Source organism: Seriola lalandi, unplaced genomic scaffold (assembly GCF_002814215.2).
Source record: "Seriola lalandi dorsalis isolate HSWRI2012SDOR001 ecotype SW California unplaced genomic scaffold, Sedor1 jcf7180002054361, whole genome shotgun sequence".
NCBI lineage: Eukaryota > Metazoa > Chordata > Actinopteri > Carangiformes > Carangidae > Seriola > Seriola lalandi.
Window position 1 is genome coordinate 108,346 of NW_019524914.1, and position 17,214 is coordinate 125,559.

At 39.1% G+C, this 17,214-nt stretch overlaps 1 protein-coding gene and 4 non-coding genes across 6 annotated transcripts; all 5 read right to left on the reverse strand.

Annotated features, from left to right (window-relative positions):
• Positions 1–640: 640 nt before the first annotated feature.
• On the reverse strand, positions 641–4,350 carry rpl12 (ribosomal protein L12). 2 transcript variants are annotated; one of them, XM_023408413.2, is made up of 6 exons: positions 4,192–4,350; positions 2,158–2,231; positions 1,684–1,782; positions 1,449–1,530; positions 1,249–1,335; positions 641–790 (listed from the first exon to the last, which is right to left on the reverse strand). In XM_023408413.2, exons 1-6 carry the CDS (start codon positions 4,226–4,228, stop codon positions 672–674), a joined length of 498 nt encoding a protein of 165 aa, XP_023264181.1. In that variant the 5' UTR covers positions 4,229–4,350; the 3' UTR covers positions 641–671. The 2 variants fall into 2 exon arrangements, with proteins under 2 accessions (XP_023264181.1, XP_023264182.1); XM_023408414.2 differs by having other exon boundaries at positions 4,090–4,217.
• On the reverse strand, positions 987–1,113 carry LOC111656654 (small nucleolar RNA SNORA65). The gene has a single exon (XR_002760883.1). It is a non-coding gene; the product is annotated as a small nucleolar RNA SNORA65 (small nucleolar RNA).
• LOC111656655 (small nucleolar RNA SNORA65) lies at positions 1,994–2,116 on the reverse strand. The gene has a single exon (XR_002760884.1). It is a non-coding gene; the product is annotated as a small nucleolar RNA SNORA65 (small nucleolar RNA).
• A 6,873-nt stretch (positions 4,351–11,223) lies between the features above and the next one.
• trnah-gug (transfer RNA histidin (anticodon GUG)) lies at positions 11,224–11,295 on the reverse strand. Its single transcript has one exon. It is a non-coding gene; the product is annotated as a tRNA-His (tRNA).
• A 470-nt stretch (positions 11,296–11,765) lies between these two features.
• Positions 11,766–11,837, reverse strand: trnah-gug (transfer RNA histidin (anticodon GUG)). The gene has a single exon. It is a non-coding gene; the product is annotated as a tRNA-His (tRNA).
• Between the last annotated feature and the right edge of the window lie 5,377 nt (positions 11,838–17,214).

Sequence of the window (17,214 nt, forward strand, 5' to 3'; positions counted from 1 at the left end):
ACTTAGCCATTTAATTTGTATTCAATTTATACTTATGTAACATTTCACTTTAGTGTTTGTCTAATTCTGTTCATTATCTCCCAAACTGAATCTGGGTTTGATTTTGACTTTAAGGACTCACTCATCTGAACAGTTTCTGTAGTTAAGTCTAATTTAAGGTACATAAAATGTAATTTAATGCAACTCGGATCAGGTGTCTCCAAAATATATAAAGTAGCACAAAACTTATTAAAGTTCAAATACCTCAATTTCACATGTGACAAATGAACCTTGTATTAATTCCCAATAGCTTCAAACATTTGTTGTTCACTAAACTGAAAGGTGTCATGGATGATTTGGACGCTTGATTCTTTTTTTAAGTCATGACCTCGAGGCTGTTTTTTTCCCCCCCCCTCCCCTTCAATTTAAACATTGTCCAGTTTCCTCAGAAAAACCATCCCTCCGCCCTGCGTCACAGAGGTACATTACATCAGTTTATTAGGTACACCCAGATAAAACCAATTCCGTCCAATACCCATCTGATGTATGGCTTTAGTTTGAGCTGGGTGTACCTAATAAACTGACAGTGTACATCCCATTCTAGTGTATGATTATACTGAGCGTAAACAAAAGGAATTAAAAAGAAGATTAACACAAGAAGTTCATTTTTTGTCAACATTTTAATTGTCCATTTAATCAGATGGGCACTCGACTTTGCCGCTGTTGATGTCATCGATGACATCATGGGGAAGACGGCCATCAATGGTGCATCCAACAGACTGAGCGGTGCCCAGGATCTCCTTGATGGTTCCTGAAGGAAAAAAAATAAATATAAGTTTCTCAAGAGCCGTTACCTGCTCAGTCATGTCAAAAATGTTTTAGGTCTTAGAAAAAAAAAAAGAGCCCTAAACATGAAAATGTGTCCAGTATTTAAGTGACATTGGATTCAGTGCTTAAATTTAATAGTAAACTGATGTGGGATTGAATCTGTACATTCATCTGGTTGATAATGTTCCAGACTTTTCGGCACAGAGTTGTCCATTAGTTTGGGCAGCCCTGTTTCCTAAAGCTGGGTCAGTCTGAGCCTCCACTGGATTATACTCAGTCACTTGGACAGACAGGCATAGTGGCGGGAGGCTTAACAGGAATAAAGCTTCACGTGAAAGGGAACACCCTGCTTTAGTGTGAGAGATGAACTGCTATAAAAGCTGTAAACAGAAATTAAATTCAGAAATTGTCTGACTTTTCCCCAAAGTCCTGTGTTCTTACCAGAGAGCTCCCTGGCGATGGAGCGAGGCCTCATGACACGAGCGATGCCGACAATCTCATCGAAGGTCACACTTCCACTGTGCTTGACTGGAAAATTAAAAAAGAAAAAATATTAATAAAAAAGGTATGAAATATAGTCAGTTTGTAATTAAGTGTGCTGAGCACTTTATTGAAACAGCTGGTTTTTCAAAGTCACTTACTGTTCTTGACCTTCTTCCTGTCACGGGGAGGCTCCTTCAGGGCCTTGATGATGAGGGCAGATGCAGAGGGAACCACCTCAACCTGAACAGAACAAAAGGATTTTATTAAATAAAAAAATAAAAAAATCAAACCTGGATGTAATAATCATCCTGCACAACTGGGCGTTTGCATTGAAAGCAGGCTGGAAGTGGGGTTTGCATTGCAGTATTTGGACACAGCAAGTGGAGTACGTACAGCTGCCTGTCTGTTCTGGATGGTCAGCTTCACGGTGATCCTCAGGCCCTTCCAGTCACCGGTTGCCTTGGCAATGTCGTCACCAACTTTCTTGGGAGACTGGAGAGAAAACACCAAGGAGCGATTAGCTTAGAGCAGCCGCGACAGGAAAACAAAACACACCTACATGACTTCATTCAGACCGAAGCAGCAACTTACAGAACTGAGATGTTGAAGTTTGTTTTTTTTTGTTTTGTCTACCTATTGTAAATCCCCCATTATTGAACTTTTTACAGCAGTGTCCTTTGTGATGACATGCAGGAGCCTCAGTTTGTGTTCCAGGCTTTTCGGCACAGAGTTGTCCATTAGTTTGGGCAGCCCTGTTTCCTAAAGCTGGGTCAATCTGAGCCTCCACTGGATTATACTCAGTCACTCAGACAGGCATAGTGGCGGGAGGCTGGTTCAATTTGTGCTAATATACATTTTAACACTCACCAGACCCAGAGGTCCGATTTTGGGGGCCAGAGCAGAGGTGGCTCCAACTTCTCCTCCTGTGCACCTCATGAACACTGTAAGACAAAGATAGTTTTATATTCATCTGATTTAGCTTCTTCACACTTATCCATTCACAGGCACCCATTGACAACTGATTAAAAACACTCAATATACAGCCCAGTCTTATCCTGCTCCGGTATATCAATGACAAAAAAACAAAATGCACCTGGGCTTTTACAGGATTACAGGACTCAAGGACTGTTTATAATTAAGTCCACCAAACATCAATTTGTATGGAAATGCTGTTAAACTACAAACTGTTGCCAACACTGCAAGACGGTGATTCACATTTAAAAAAAAAAAAAAAAAGTTGCCACCTATGAACTTGGCATATTTAATCTAACAAAACCTGTGTAAGCAGTGCTCATAATTGTGTAAGATTTATCATATATAAAAAAGGGATTTATCTTGTCTATAGCTGTGTCCAGCAAAATGTCTTGCTCTTATCACAGGACTTGAGCTGAATAAGCTAAAACTTTTTCATCGACAGGTTTGCAATTTTAGTTAATCTATTTAACAGCCAACTCAGATTTGGTTTACAAAATCACTTCAATTCTGCCCCCGGTGTATTTTCTCATTCCTCCCAGCTCCAATACACCCAATCAGTTAAATCAAATGTTTTCAGGCCAATTGAGCTCTGACAGACATGATTAGAACCAGGTGATGCATCAGTTTCATAATATCCATAAAAAAAAGGACTCAATTTAACATTTTATGTTAATTGTAGACAAACCATGCAGTCAAATAATTGTCCAATTAAAAACACATCATTACAGATAGAATAAAGAACCCATTTCACTGGTTTTTAATTACAACTTGCTAATGATCACCGACTTGGGTAAACTTCACTGAAATATAAAATGTTGCTCAACACTGAATTACAACTCTACATCTGGAGCTCAAGGTAGATCAGACTGATTAATAATGTGAGATGTTTGCAGTTCCCATGAACTGGACTCAACTGCCAAGTCTAAAGGGCTTCATAAATTAAAAATGGGTTTTGAAATGTTCATTAGATCTGCCACTCAAACATTAAGACCAGTGCTGAGAGAAACCATTCAAATTGTCTTTAGACTTTAAAAATTTGTCATCAATTCCACTTTAAAGAAAAAAAAAAAAAAATGTTTTAGCTTATTGGTTGTTCACTCATCAGAATTGATGGCAAGTTTTAGACTGATTCATTCATAAATCAATGTTCCAATTATTATGTAAAACCACTTGAGTCGTGAAAATTGCTATACAGCATAAAAGTCACAGCTGCAACATTTAGTTGAGCAACAGAAAACTCAAAGTATTGACAATCGATTATTTTGAACCACTTTCTAAAAAGACTGACAACTGAATATATTCTGGTTTTCTATGTTGGAAAAAGAAATGAATTGATTCATCAATAAAAATGGTAAACCTAATTATAATGGAAATATTAATTAAATAGTCCATAAGTCAAATCAAAGATGATTTATGTAAAATCAGTATTTCAACAGAAGTACCCAAATAAATTAAGGAACCATAATAATTTGGAATATAAAGTTTGAATGAAAATTGATTTCATATTAACAAATTTTCATTAAAATTACAACACACCGTTATATTAGAAAACATTAGTGAGCAGCATTAACTCAATTCTCATTTTCATGCATTTGTAAATGATGCTAATGTTAGCATTGCATTACTGTTAGCATATCATTACGATTAGAAGCTAGCTGGTTTGTCCCACGTGCATTCCCGCGGAGTCAACCTTTTACCGTCCAAATGCTTCATTAGACCGCCACATATGTTGTAAAATGCCACCTGGTACATACAATCAAGTCTGTAAACACTAAACAAGACAGATTTTTGTTTTCTTCATCGCGTTTCATCTCCCATCTTTACCGTTTTCTCTGCGCCGGTCAGAGGCCAACAGACACCGACCGACTCCATCTTGGCTGTGAAAAAGCTTCAGCTTTTATTACCCACTCGATAGTGAAAACATACCAATTTTAACCTCGTTGGGGTCGAATTTGGGAGGCATGTTGCTGCTGTGTAGGTTGAGCTCAGTTCAGCTTGGTTGGTGAGGGTGTCGGATGAACCCGGGTTCGGGACGACCGATTACTGTTGCACCTTCACCGCTAACGGGAGAAAGAAAGGCGGAACCATGCGGAGAGGACAAATTTATACTTCCACCAAGTATCGCGAGAGGTTGCAATTCCGTTCTCGTTGTCCCTCATGTTTCTGCCTCCTGCAGTACCGAAGATTCAAAACCGCAGCACCCACGTTTTTCGCGACAGTGCCACCCAGCGAATAGGATGGCCGCAAAACTAAAACTGACATAAAGGTTTATTCCACCCAAATACTTATTAATATAACTACTTTTTGCCGTGCAATTCACCTTGGGTTTCATGTTTGGCAATTTGTTGAATTAGCATAATTAGGTGATTATAAGATGAAATAAAGATGAGAAGAATCATATGCTATGGCCTTTGCAGTCACTAGATCTCAACCAGATATTTGAAAGGTTGGAGAAAGACAAAGAAAGAAATACGGTCCTCCGGTGCAGGTGTTCCCAATGGCTTGGTCTATGTTATATTAAATTTGTACTAAAAAAATAAATTCAAATAAAATCCCCATGGATAAGTGTATGTTATTTTAAATTTGTACTATTAAAATAGAATAAAATAAAATGGATGGATTCATGTTCTTTTGTATTTGTACCAATAAAATAACAATAAATTACATTACATTAAGTTGGATTAAATTTAATAGTCCTCATGAATGGGCGGATATTTTGTTCATTTTTTGTCATTAAAGATTAAACAGATACATTTAATTTATTTAAGCAATCCTAATAAAATATTTGTTTAGTAAATCTATTGTCAGGCATGCTGTGTTTTGTACTTTTGTTTGTCTGCAACAAATCCAAATCCCTGCATGGTCAATACTTGGCCTCTACTGTAACCAGTATTCATGATATAAGTAATATAATGCACCATCATGAGAGATTTTGCTTGTGTTTAATGGATGTTGACATGCGTTGACATGCTGAGAGTTTTGTTGATGGTGGAAAGTTATTTTCTGAACTGGGTCGTGAACTCAGAGGAGGCCAAAGTACTGCATGTGGGTGCTGAGTGGATGAGCATCCTCTGTATCAGGATAATGGGCCTGAAGCTGCTTGAATATAAAAGCATTGTGTCAGTATTAAGTGTACGTTACTTTGGGTCTTTGCCATGTTTTGAGGCTGTTGTCAGTTGTTTTATCACAGCAGGTTCTCTGTTGCATGTAGAAGCAGTGTTTCCTGGTTCGTTCCTGGAGGACTTTTTGACTCAGAGCTCTTCTACAGGAATAGCAACAGAACACAAGAGGGAGTAAGTGGGTGAGAAGCAGAGATCATCACTGTTGTGCTGTTTAATATGCATCATGAAAATCTGTGAGGACTGTCAGAAATTCACAACTCATATTATCAAAGGACAGCTGTATCAGAAATATTCATGGGAAATGTCACATTTGAATAATAACACAAATAAAAATATATACTAAATAATAATAATAGTAATAATCTTAATGAGATGTTATGTCATGTTTGTGAGCTCTAATGCTGGGCAGAAACATTTAGGATGAGATGCCTTTTTTGTGTGAAAGTGGAGAGGACATTTTTTTTATTTTTTTGCTGAAAAGCTGACTATTAAGTTTTTATTTATTTATTTTATTTGTCGCTTAGCTTGTTTATTTTCACTTCATCTGGCTGCCTTTAGTTGTTTTTGTTTGTGGTTGTTGTCTTGCAGTCTTTTTTATTTTTGTATTTTGTAATTTCATTTTAGACAAAATAATGTAATAAATAAGGTGGTTATGAAGAACTAACTCTTTGCTAATTTTTAATGTATTTCTATGAGTGCATGACCTGGTTTGTAAAATGTAGACTTGTTCAAGTATAGCAGACTATGTCAAGTTACACTGACATGAGACAAAGGAGTCCAGTTTCATACCTGCAGAGGAGAAGGAAGCGTATGATGCACTTACATTTTCATTCTCTTGGTTTTGTGTGTGTGTGTGTGTGTGTGTGTGTGTGTGTGTGTGTGTGTGTTTGTGTGTGTGTGTGTTTGTGTGTGTGTGTAATGTTAACATTGGCTCGCTGCTTGTGCTTCAGGCTCACAGTTTGTTTATGCAGAAATAACAGCTGACACTTACCCTCCACACTGTATTTGCCAGTACACACAAACACACACACACACACACACACACACACACACACACACACACACTCACACACACACAGTTCAGTTGTTAAACTCAGGGGAATGGTTCGATTTCGGCAGAGTTCCTCTCCTCCATCTTTTCCTCCCTCTTGACCTTTTCCTTGTTTTTTTCCAATCAGCAGCTCTTCTCTTGTTCTTTCATCTAATTTCTCTGCTTTACAATTTGCTCTATTGATTTTTTTCAAACCCAGCTACAGTCGGGGGAATAGAGGCTAAGTACACTGCTTGTCTCTTTTAAATGGATTCAAAAGAGGGGAAGAAATTGTCTTTAGATTCCTGCTCTTCAACCGTTTCAATTCATCAACAACCTCATCAGTGTTTCCAAACCTTGATCAGACTCATTTGGCTCTGATTGGGTTTGTGAAGTTAATCAGGAAACTTTAACCTTCACTTGATTTAGTGAACAATCTGAAACACAAAGCAGTTTGCAGCTAAGTCTAACAGGAATGTAATTAGTTTTGCTGGTATTAGGTCATAAACTAAAGTTTTGGACAAAATCATATTTTGACCTGTTGGTGGCACTAAAGGAAAAGTCATGGGATCACCAGTAGGATTCATCCTTTGGTGACTATGAATGTCTGCACTAAGGTTCATGATAAGATAAGTAAGATAACTAAGTAAGATCTACGCAGAAACTATGAGTTGCCAGGTTTGAGCGTTTTCTGCAAAATGTTAGCGGAATGAGAGACTGGGAAAAGAGGGATACTTGACTATGATCTGGCAACTTCACACTGCATTGTTGACCAGTTGGGACAACCTTGTTCGTAGCATTAGATGGCCATTAGAGCTTTACTGTTAAGAACCACTATGCTGGACCACACTGTTATCTTTGGGGAAGAGATGCATGATGGGATAAAGGTGATCTTCTGGGACAGCAGTGATTTGAAATTTCCCTGAGCTGTCAGACATAAATGGAGCTGAGTCACGCTTGGATAGACACCAGAACAGGGACAGAATGTTTTAAAGAATAATGCGGCTCTCGCTTGTAGTCTGAACACTGTCAATGCTCTGCTCACATCTGCCCCCCTCATTCTGAACGCACACCACATAAAAAATTAGATATTTATATGCATTCATTTTTAACATTGAGACTCCTTAAGGGAATAATTTAACATTCTGTGAAATATTGATAAATCATCTGATTTCTGAGGGCTTCACAAACATTTCCGAGAACATTCAAACAGGCTTGGGTAACACCTCGGCTCAAAAAGCCTTCACTCGATCCTTCGCAAGTCAAGATCTAGCGACCAGTTTTATTACTTACATTCTTATCTTATTCCATCAAAATGGCGGTTTTCAAACAGGTCTCAGATTTCCTTTCACGGATCGTCCATCTTGAATCAAATCAGTCAGGCTTTAAGAGCTACCACTCCACTGAAATGGTTCTGTTGTGTGTGACAGAAGCTCTACGGGCAGCTAGTCCTCAGTTCTAATCTTGCTGGACCTCTCAGCAGCCTCTGATACAGTAAACCACCACATCCTGCTCTCTGAACTCTCTGATATGGGCATCTTGGGCAAAGCGCTTCCTTGGTTTGGATCCTATCTCATTGGGCGCTCCTTCAGTGTGTCATAGCAAGGGCAAATGTCCTTATCCCTTCCCTTTGCCCAGGGGTACCCTAAGGATCGGTACTGGGACCCCTTCTTTTTGCAATATACACCACCTCCTTCAGTTCGCATGGTTTCTCATATCACAGCTACGCAGACGACACCCAACTATACCTGTCGTTCCGATCAGTCTCTCAAACATGAGGTCACAATAAACCTAGGTTTTTTCGATTTAAAACGCCTTTAGAATAAACCTAGGTGTCATGTTTGATGACCAGCTATCCTTCTCTGACCATGTTGCATCTGTCTCTCGGTCGTTCTGCTTTGCTCGATACAACATAAGAAAAATCTGGCCTTACCAAACTCAGTACACCACTGTCCTCTCGGTTCAGGTTCTCTCTCGCCTTGACTATTTTAATGCTCTTCCTCTCGTCACGCTCAGTGAAACTTCTGGACAGTGTTTGAGTTTAAAATATTTTTCCGAGTCATTTTTCAATGCCATGAACACCATGATGTATGATGATGTGTTTGGGTGGTGGCAGAAAACCACAGCATGCACAAATAAAACCAAAACTATCTGCACGAAGAGATAGCACAAAAGACAACAGAGAATATACATGTTTATGTACTTTGGGTGAACTTAAAAGCATTAAAAAAAAAGCAGACTCCGTGGCTGCGTTTACAGTAGGATGCATTCTGGTTAAGACTATGTCTCTCCAGGATCTGTCAGGCAGCTTGTAAACTGAGTTGGAGGATTGAGAGGGCAGCTCATCAATAACTGTAAAAGGACACCTGGCCTATATAATCTGATTCCTTTCTGAGGGTTTCCTCCATCAACGCTCTGCAGACTTCCTCTCTTTCTTCATTCCATTATGAGAAACAGGAGACAGAGAGGAACGGCACAAACAAAGCCTGAATGCTTAATGAAGCAAAGCTCACATCAACATGCCATATTAATGAAATACAGTTCAACAGCATTTCAAAGCACGGACAGCCTTTGAAAGTAGACTTTGGGAGGCCTGATAAGACTGGGATTTGAAGCAGGAGTTAATTAACAAGTGTTTGAGAGGAGTGTTTGTGCTGAATCAAGGGTGAGTTATCAGTTGCCCTGCTGCACAAGTCCCCTGGCAATTCTGCACAAATTGAGAGAGCAGAGCAATTCCCCAGGAGTTTGGTTTAATTTCTTCTGTCAGAAAGATTCCACTGAACCATGTTAACCCCTGGCAGCATCAGGAAATTAAGTTGCAAAAGAGGCTTAAGGTTTCCAAACAAAATAAAATGAAAGGCTGACTGCAGTCTTCGCCAGCACGCTGCTTACGAATTCTGTGCAGAGAAATCAATATTTCAATAATGTAAAAATATTTTTCATTCAAAGTGGAGTAAACAGAAAAAAAATCCTAAATCAAATCAGTATTTCCTGTGACCCCCCCCCCCCCCCCCCCCCCCTTGTCTTTAAACCAGCACCAGTTCTCCTCAATACACATGCACTCAGTTTTTCAGGTACTTGGCAGGTAGGTTGTTCCAGCATCTGCCACACCTGCCACAGTTCTTCTGTCTCAGAGTCTCTATGTCTCTTCATGTGATCCCAGTCTGACTCCATGATGTTGAGATCAGGACTGTGTGAGGACTACACCATCTTTTGCAGGACTCCTTGTTCTTCTTGTCTCTGGTTGTGTTTGGACTCGTTGTCCTGCTGCAGAAAGAACAGAGCTTTTACAAAATGATGTCCTAAACTGTTACAGAGAAGTTAACAGGAACTTTCTGTCGCCTCAAACTTTTACATCAGATGAAGTCATGACTATAAAATACCTTATACTTACCTTGTTAAGTGTTTATGGGTTGCGATTAAATCACTATTTCATGAAGAAAAATATGTAAAAGAGAAGAACTATATGGTGAATTTTCCTGCATGACAACACAGTACAGTTGAGGAGACAGTAACTGACTGTCTGTAGCTCCACAGGTGATACATTTTCATGCGTTTTACAGACATAAATACAGGTAAATATATTTATGTTGATTGCGACAGCTGACTGTGAAATGATGATTTTACCAACAAGCTTTCTGTTCCACTCTGTGATGGACTTTTGTTGTTTGCTAATTGAAGAGAAAAAGATCGAGCAGATTTAACTGCTTAACAGCTGCTAACTGTGGACAGAGGTCTCTACTAAAACGACTTGGAAACACTAATGTGGATGCAAATTGTTTTCACACAAAAACAGTGTTTTAAAGTTAGGTGGCTTAATGCAGACATGATCTAACTTAAGATGTTCACTCTAGAAATATCTTTTATTCCCCAGGCATTTTAAAGACTGTATCAGTGACCATAGTTTACAGTCATGATTGATTTCTTCATAGTAAATTTCCCAGCATGCTCCTGTAGCCTGGTTGCATCCCAACATACTCTCTAGTCTATTTTGCCTTCACTCTACCCCCCTCCTGCTTGTGGATTATCGTGTAATCCCTGATATTCATCAGCCCGGGAGGTCAGAGGTCGTCTTATTACAATACTACAGCATCATTCTCGTCTCAGTGTGTGGACGAACTGGATGTTCTGGTTTGTGGGGGTTAAAGAAAGGAGCACAAACACGGCTCAACGTGAGGATGACAATTTTTATTATCCAACTCCTCTAAGCAGCAGATGGCCTCCACCTCAGGGTGTCATTTTAGAGTCTGTCACACACCTGAGAAGTGAACAGGAGCAGAGGGCAAAAGTTAAAGATATAAAGAACACTTCTGGTCTGTGGTCAGATGTGTTATCTGTGGCCCGACCTAAACTGAACTGTGAAAGCAGCTCACCTTACCATGACATGGAAACAAACCAGGGTCGCTGCAGCCACAACACAGAGTAATAACCACTATACTATCACGGCCTCTTGCTTCCTAATGTGTGATAGCATATTCTGAGCTCTGAATATCATATGTACTATTTTATCATGTTCCACAGATAGTTTATGTAGCACAGCTGTGTGTCCTTCAGGGACAAATTTTCTTTTTCAAATAAATCAACAACAGTAGCAAGTAAAAGTGCAAAGAACAACAGCTTCATGACAGATTCAGGGGACATGCTGAACGGCCTTTAACCGATCATTCGTCTCCTTGAAAGTGTAAACGTCAGTGGATACACGATATGCAGAGGAGGAATTTTACGATCACGTACATGTGCTATTTGTAAACTAAAAGTTATTCTAAGATAGACAGGAGTCAAAACGCAGAATCTCGTCACCACTGCTGCCGTGACCCGGATTCGAACCGGGGTTGCTGCGGCCACAACGCAGAGTACTAACCACTATACGATCACGGCCAGCTGTTCTGGTCAGTGTGACAGCAGTGAGTGTGGATTTCCCTAAATGAGACAGTCATGTTCCACGGACAGTTTATGTGGCACCGCTGTGTGTCCTTCAGGGACATGTTTGTCTTTCAAATCAAGAGCAGCAGCAGGTAAAACTGGAAACAGCAGAGGCTTCACGGCAGTTGTGTTCTGACAGGTTCAGGTGACTTTTTGCACACGTTGAAATGCCGTTCTCCATAACCTGACATGAGGGTTTTCACACAGAACCATCTGGGAAAGCTTCATTTGAAACTGCACTTTGATAAACTAGAATTGTTTTCCTCTGCCACTCAGACTAGTGTCAGGTTACATCCCTGTTTATCCAATTTCATTTGAAATTTTCACCATTTGTGTGAAATTCTGTCATAATTGCGGTGTGAAGTCTTGAGTAATGCCTAAAAAGTGACTCAACCACATGAACCAGGTCACCCCGCCGCTGCTGCTGCCGTGACCCGGATTCGAACCGGGGTTGCTGCGGCCACAACGCAGAGTACTAACCACTATACGATCACGGCTTCCTGCAGCCCCGAGTGCCTCATTGTTGTTTTGAGCGGTGAATATAAAACATATGATCTTATCTGTGTGCGTTTTCCTAAATGACATGTGGTAGAAGACAGATAGTTCATGCAGCATGGGTTTCCTCTTTCACAAAGGCTGCCTGATCATATTGGTGAAGGTTGTAGGGGCTGCACCTGAATACCTGCAGACACGAGGCAGGGCTGAGACAATATACCAAATTTTTGTTTTTCCAGTCATTCTTTATCCATACTTATTATTCTCCTAAAAAAATTGAACATTAGCATCAAAGCCCAACGCACAGAGCTCTGCAAAGTCTATCAGAAACAAACAGCTTTTAAGTAACATTAACAATACAAATGTTAACATAGCAATTATTTAATGAATAAATAAGTTATTCACATAAAGACAGGATTCGTGGATCAGAGCTTTGTTTTGTTTTTCTTCTTTCCTCTCCCGTTAACCATCTCATGACCTCTCAGATTCATCTTCTAAACCTTTGGAGGGGTTGGGAACCTTAAAATTAACTCCAGCCCCAAAATGCTGCTTACACATTGATGCATCAATACTAATCTAATGATCAGTTAGGTGACATCTTTCTGCAGAATGAGCATTTTTACTTGTGACCCTTTAACTGCATTCAGCTGATAATACTTCTGTTCTTTCACAGGGGTTTTCAGTCTGAGTGCAGGATTTATTATCCTGAAAAAGAAAGATAGTAGTAGTTCCATATTTGAAGCACATACGAGTCTTTATAGATGGAAGCAGGACAAAGAGGCTTTTCTCTCATCAAATTCTTCCACTTAAGTTAAAAAAAAAACTGCTGTAACACAATAAATTATCTGAATCTGAGAGGCAAACTTTTCATGCAAAAATACTGACAGGCTTACTTAGCCCAATCAGTTACCATGGCGACCTCACTTCAATTACTCGAAAAAGACACACCACAACACATAAGTGGAGCTGTGACTAAAATATAAACAGGAACTAAATCTTCGAGATGAAGCTTCATTTGTTTCACGGAGGTCACGTGACAACAGCTGGACGTCACCTGCACAGCAGCAGCTGATGTTCTGGTTATTAGATCTGGACCCAAACAACCACCTGCTTCTTGTAAAGCAGTGATGCAAATCATGAATGACATAATAGCGTGTGTGTGTGTGTGTGTGTGTGTGTGTGTGTTTGCGCTCTGTGTTTTATCTTCTGTCCTCTTTATTAATCCTCTCTGTGTTTGCATGTCTGAATGCACAAACTTTGTCAATCAGGCTTTAGCTGCATTTAAACAAAAGCTTTCCAGTGGAGTCCAGTTTACACTGAAGAGTCATGATCAAGTGTAGACAAGCAGCTCTGCACTGTAAAATAAACTCTCTGTTTTTAGTCTATTTATTTTATTTTGGAGTGTTTGTGTCTGCCTTCAAGTTCAGGTTCAGGTTCAGGTTCAGGAAAGATGTCATGGTTAAAAGAAGCTATGTTGAATTGTGGAACCTTTTCGGATTCACAGGTTTTGCTGATCCATCCATCCATCCATCCACCACAACATCATCCTTAATGATTTTTCCAGAATACATCAATGGCCGACTACTTCTACCATCAGCAGTGGCATCAACACACCCCGAACCCTGATTTTTCATTCCCCATGAGGTCAGTATTTCAGTTTATCCAATGCTACTCAACTCAATGCAATCTCTCATCCAGCTTTTCTTTTATCTGTCTCTCTGAAAGACTGACGCCTGAGTTTACTGCACCACAGCAGCTGCTATAAGATATTGAATCTTCAAAGTTAAACAATGATTATCCCACTTTGTTAGCACAGAAAAAACTACAGCTCTACCCAACAGTATAGGCTATATAATGTAGTTAAAATTGTAGTTCAGGTTTCTGTACTGTTCATTAAGTTATATTTAGGATTTTAAAGACGTTTTTAATCAGTGGAAACAACAAAACCTTCTAGTTCTTCACATTTTTCTCAGCATTTTCCAGCATTAATTTACACAACATGAATTCACACTAATGTAATTAACAATCAAACAGGTAAGCAGCAGTAAATGGATGGATTGATTGATCAGTTAAAAAATAACATGTTTATTTAAGGTCTAAACTGGAGATCTACCAAAGATCACACACAGAAACATTTTCTTAGTGACTTTACTGCCAGTTTCAGGTGAGAAGGAACATTTAAGACCTTTAAAAATGAAATTGAAGACTTTTAAATAACTTCTCAGGCCATTTTCTTTTTTGGGAAACTGAAAGAATTGCTTTTTAATATCTGCAAATATCCTGTAGCTGCATCTTACTGAAAATTAAAGTAGGGTTATTTTTGTTATAAAATTCTGTGAAGTAAGTTGAATGGCTGACTTTGGAGTATTATTACATCATGGCAGCACTACCTTATATTGCCTTTTCTTTTTACAGTGTAGAAGGAGAGAGAGCTGGAGAAGGGAGGGAGAAGGAGGGAGGGTGAAAAAGGGAAGAGGAGGAGGAAGAGGAGGAGGAGGAGGATGGTCCTGCTGTCAAACACAGATGAAAATACAGCAGCAGGTTTCAGGAGGGCAGCGCCGTTAGATAATCGCATTTATTCTCTCCTCGGCAGCGGCGGGGACCAATGGACGCGCAGCGACGCGCCGAGGGGGAAGAAATCAGAGTAATTTAATTCCCTCCAACTCAACGGAGCTGCCGGAGAGGCGACGTCCGCTGCGGCCGCAGGTGATGCTGCACAGACACACAGCGACCCTGCAAACTTCAGAGAGGATTTACAAACTGTACTGACACTGTGCCTGCTGCTGACAGCCGAGCCCCCTGCCTCGGCCGATGTTCACATCAATGATAAGATCAATTATCCGGACGGTTCGGCTCGAGTCTTAATTAGTGATGAGCATCTTCATTATAGCAACAGCTGAGAAAATGCACAGGACAAATAACAGAGACGTGGAAGAGCAGAATACCTGCGCCCTGTGAGGTGAGTGAATAAAAAATACAGTGTCATTTTCTCGAACTAGAACTTTTACTTCAGTTTTATTTCATATCAAAAACAACACTGTGGTCTGTGGGGTTGAACTAAACTCTCCAGCAACTTTAACTACATTTTCTTCTTTTTATTTTGCTTCATGTATCAAGGTAAAAGTCTTCTCTCTTTAAAAAGAGAGAAAGAGGCATAAACACACTGTTACAGCAATAAACACAAGCACCCTGCACAACAGTACACACCACATTCAGTTCAGATCAATTTGATGATTTACATGCAGCTCTAACATTGAGCATCTGGAAAATGCACTACGTTTAACATATTTAATATTAATGCTTAAAAGTTGGTTTAAGGGACAGAAAGGCATTTGCAAACACTGTATGTGTGATATATTTGATATATTTTTGATCGTCCATTCATTTGGAAACTTAATCTGTGTAATGGAACAACCACAAAATCATTGTGAATGTTTTAGTGTTGATTTATTTTTGCTTTGTGGTGGAAGAAGTGTTGAGATCTTCCACTTAAAAGTTAAAAATACAAGTACAAATCCTGCATTCATGATTTAAAGAAGCTACTTAAAGGATTAAAAGTAAAATCATCAATTCATTGTTTTAGTAATTTTTTAAGTAAAAATTCAAAATATTTGCTGCTTGAAGCTTCTGAAATGTGAGTTTTTTTATACTTTGTCATGTCTGAGCACAAACTGAATATTTGTGGGTTTTGGCTTTTTTGTTTAATGAAATGAGAAATTTGAAGACAACACATTCCACTGTGTTCTGACATTTTATAGAGCAAACAATTAATCGAGAGAGCAGGTTAATGAATTTAATAGTGAGTTGCAGCCTGTCCATGGTGTAGCTGGTTGAGAGGGAGTTCATTTTAACTACTTTACGCTTTTGTAAAACCTTTATCTGCAACGTATCAAGAATCTGTAGTAAATATTCAAGTAAAGTAGGCCTACCTCAAAATTATATTTAAGTACAGCTGGAAGTGCAGTTCCCTTCCACCAATAAGCATCAGAATCTGACCAGGAAGCGTTCAAGGATCCACCTGCTGGAGAAACATGAGAGAACGACGTTCTTAAAAATTATTCGTCAAAATGACATTTTCAAATTTGAATTACAGTAAAAATGTTAATCAGTAAATCAATGATCAGTGTAGTGTTTCAGGAGGAGGGAGTGACCCAGGCTCACTGACAGATTCTTGCTGTGAAATGTAACTTGGCCTTTTCTGTATTTACAGAAATTATGATTAAAGTTACAGTTTATATGCAAAATATTCAGTATTGTGCTCGTCTTGTATTTCATACCATAAGTTTCTTTAAAAGGTAAATAACTAGAAGTAACAGGGTCATGAATGTGTGTATGAATCAATTTAGCTGAAGATTAGGTTGTAGAAAAGTTGTTTCATCTGTTTCAGCCGTGTAGATTGTTCTGGTTTTCTTTGTCTAATTCATTTGTTTTCAGAAATCCATCTCTGAGATTTCAGCCTCCAATTCAGTGGAGGTGAATTTCAATTTATTTTGTGGAGCTCACAGCATTGATAAATAACATTTGAAAAACAGCACAATCTTATTCTAAATAAATGAGAAGAGTCTAAGCTTTCATTTGTGGCCTCCACGTAGAGGAGCTGGAAACTTTGAGAGGGTGTTTTAAACTTTAGGTTGATGATCCGAGCTCACTCAGGTTACAGGTTTGTACCGGCTGGGGCTTGATGTCAGTTTAAAGCCACATTTCTTTTTTAAACCACCAGGATTAACTGGATCGTAATGAATTTAACTGTAATGCTGATTCTGGAAGGAGTTATTGCTGTTGATTTAAAACTGCTGTTTGGATGTTGGGTTGAAAATAAACTCTCCACTGGACTAAAGCTGTAGTTGAAAGAGGTTTTTCAGGTCTGTTGGCTGGTGGATCTGAGACATTTTAACCTCTCTGGGTCGTCCACACCGTGATGTCTCACCAGAGCCGATGAGATTTTAAGGTCTCACAGCAGTGGTGTGAGAGTTGTCACATGAATCCAGGCGTGAATTGGTGTGAAGAGTCAGGAGTGTCAGGTCTAAAAGTGGAGGGCCAAGATGTTTTCTTTATTTCAGTGAAGGTGTGCACACATGAAAGCATGCAGCATAACACAATTAATGTACACGAATGGATCTAATCTGGTTGTATAATTATATGCCTGGTCAATTAATCAATTAGTTCAATAGAAAACTACAGATGCAGTACATAAATAAATACTCATAACACAGCTGGATTTGCCCCATAGACTGCCATTATAAAACAGAGATCTGTGAAGCTTCTTGCAAATTACAAACAAGGAAATGTGTTGCTCTTTGTGTTATGAATTATAAATCACAAAATTTTAATATTAATAAAACTTTTCCAAAGCCTAAAAAAGATATTTTTTATGTTAGC

What these genes read in the sequence shown, in the direction of transcription:
- rpl12 (XM_023408413.2), bottom strand. Translation starts at nt 4,228, where the DNA reads ATGCCTCCCAAATTCGACCCCAACGAGGTTAAAATTG. An exon ending in CAGGAAGAAGGTCAAGAACA is followed by an intron (nt 1,336 to 1,448) that starts GTAAGTGACTTT and finishes TTAATTTTCCAG; the next exon opens with TCAAGCACAGTGGAAGTGTG. An exon ending in CATCGCCAGGGAGCTCTCTG is followed by an intron (nt 791 to 1,248) that starts GTAAGAACACAG and finishes TTTTTCCTTCAG; the next exon opens with GAACCATCAAGGAGATCCTG.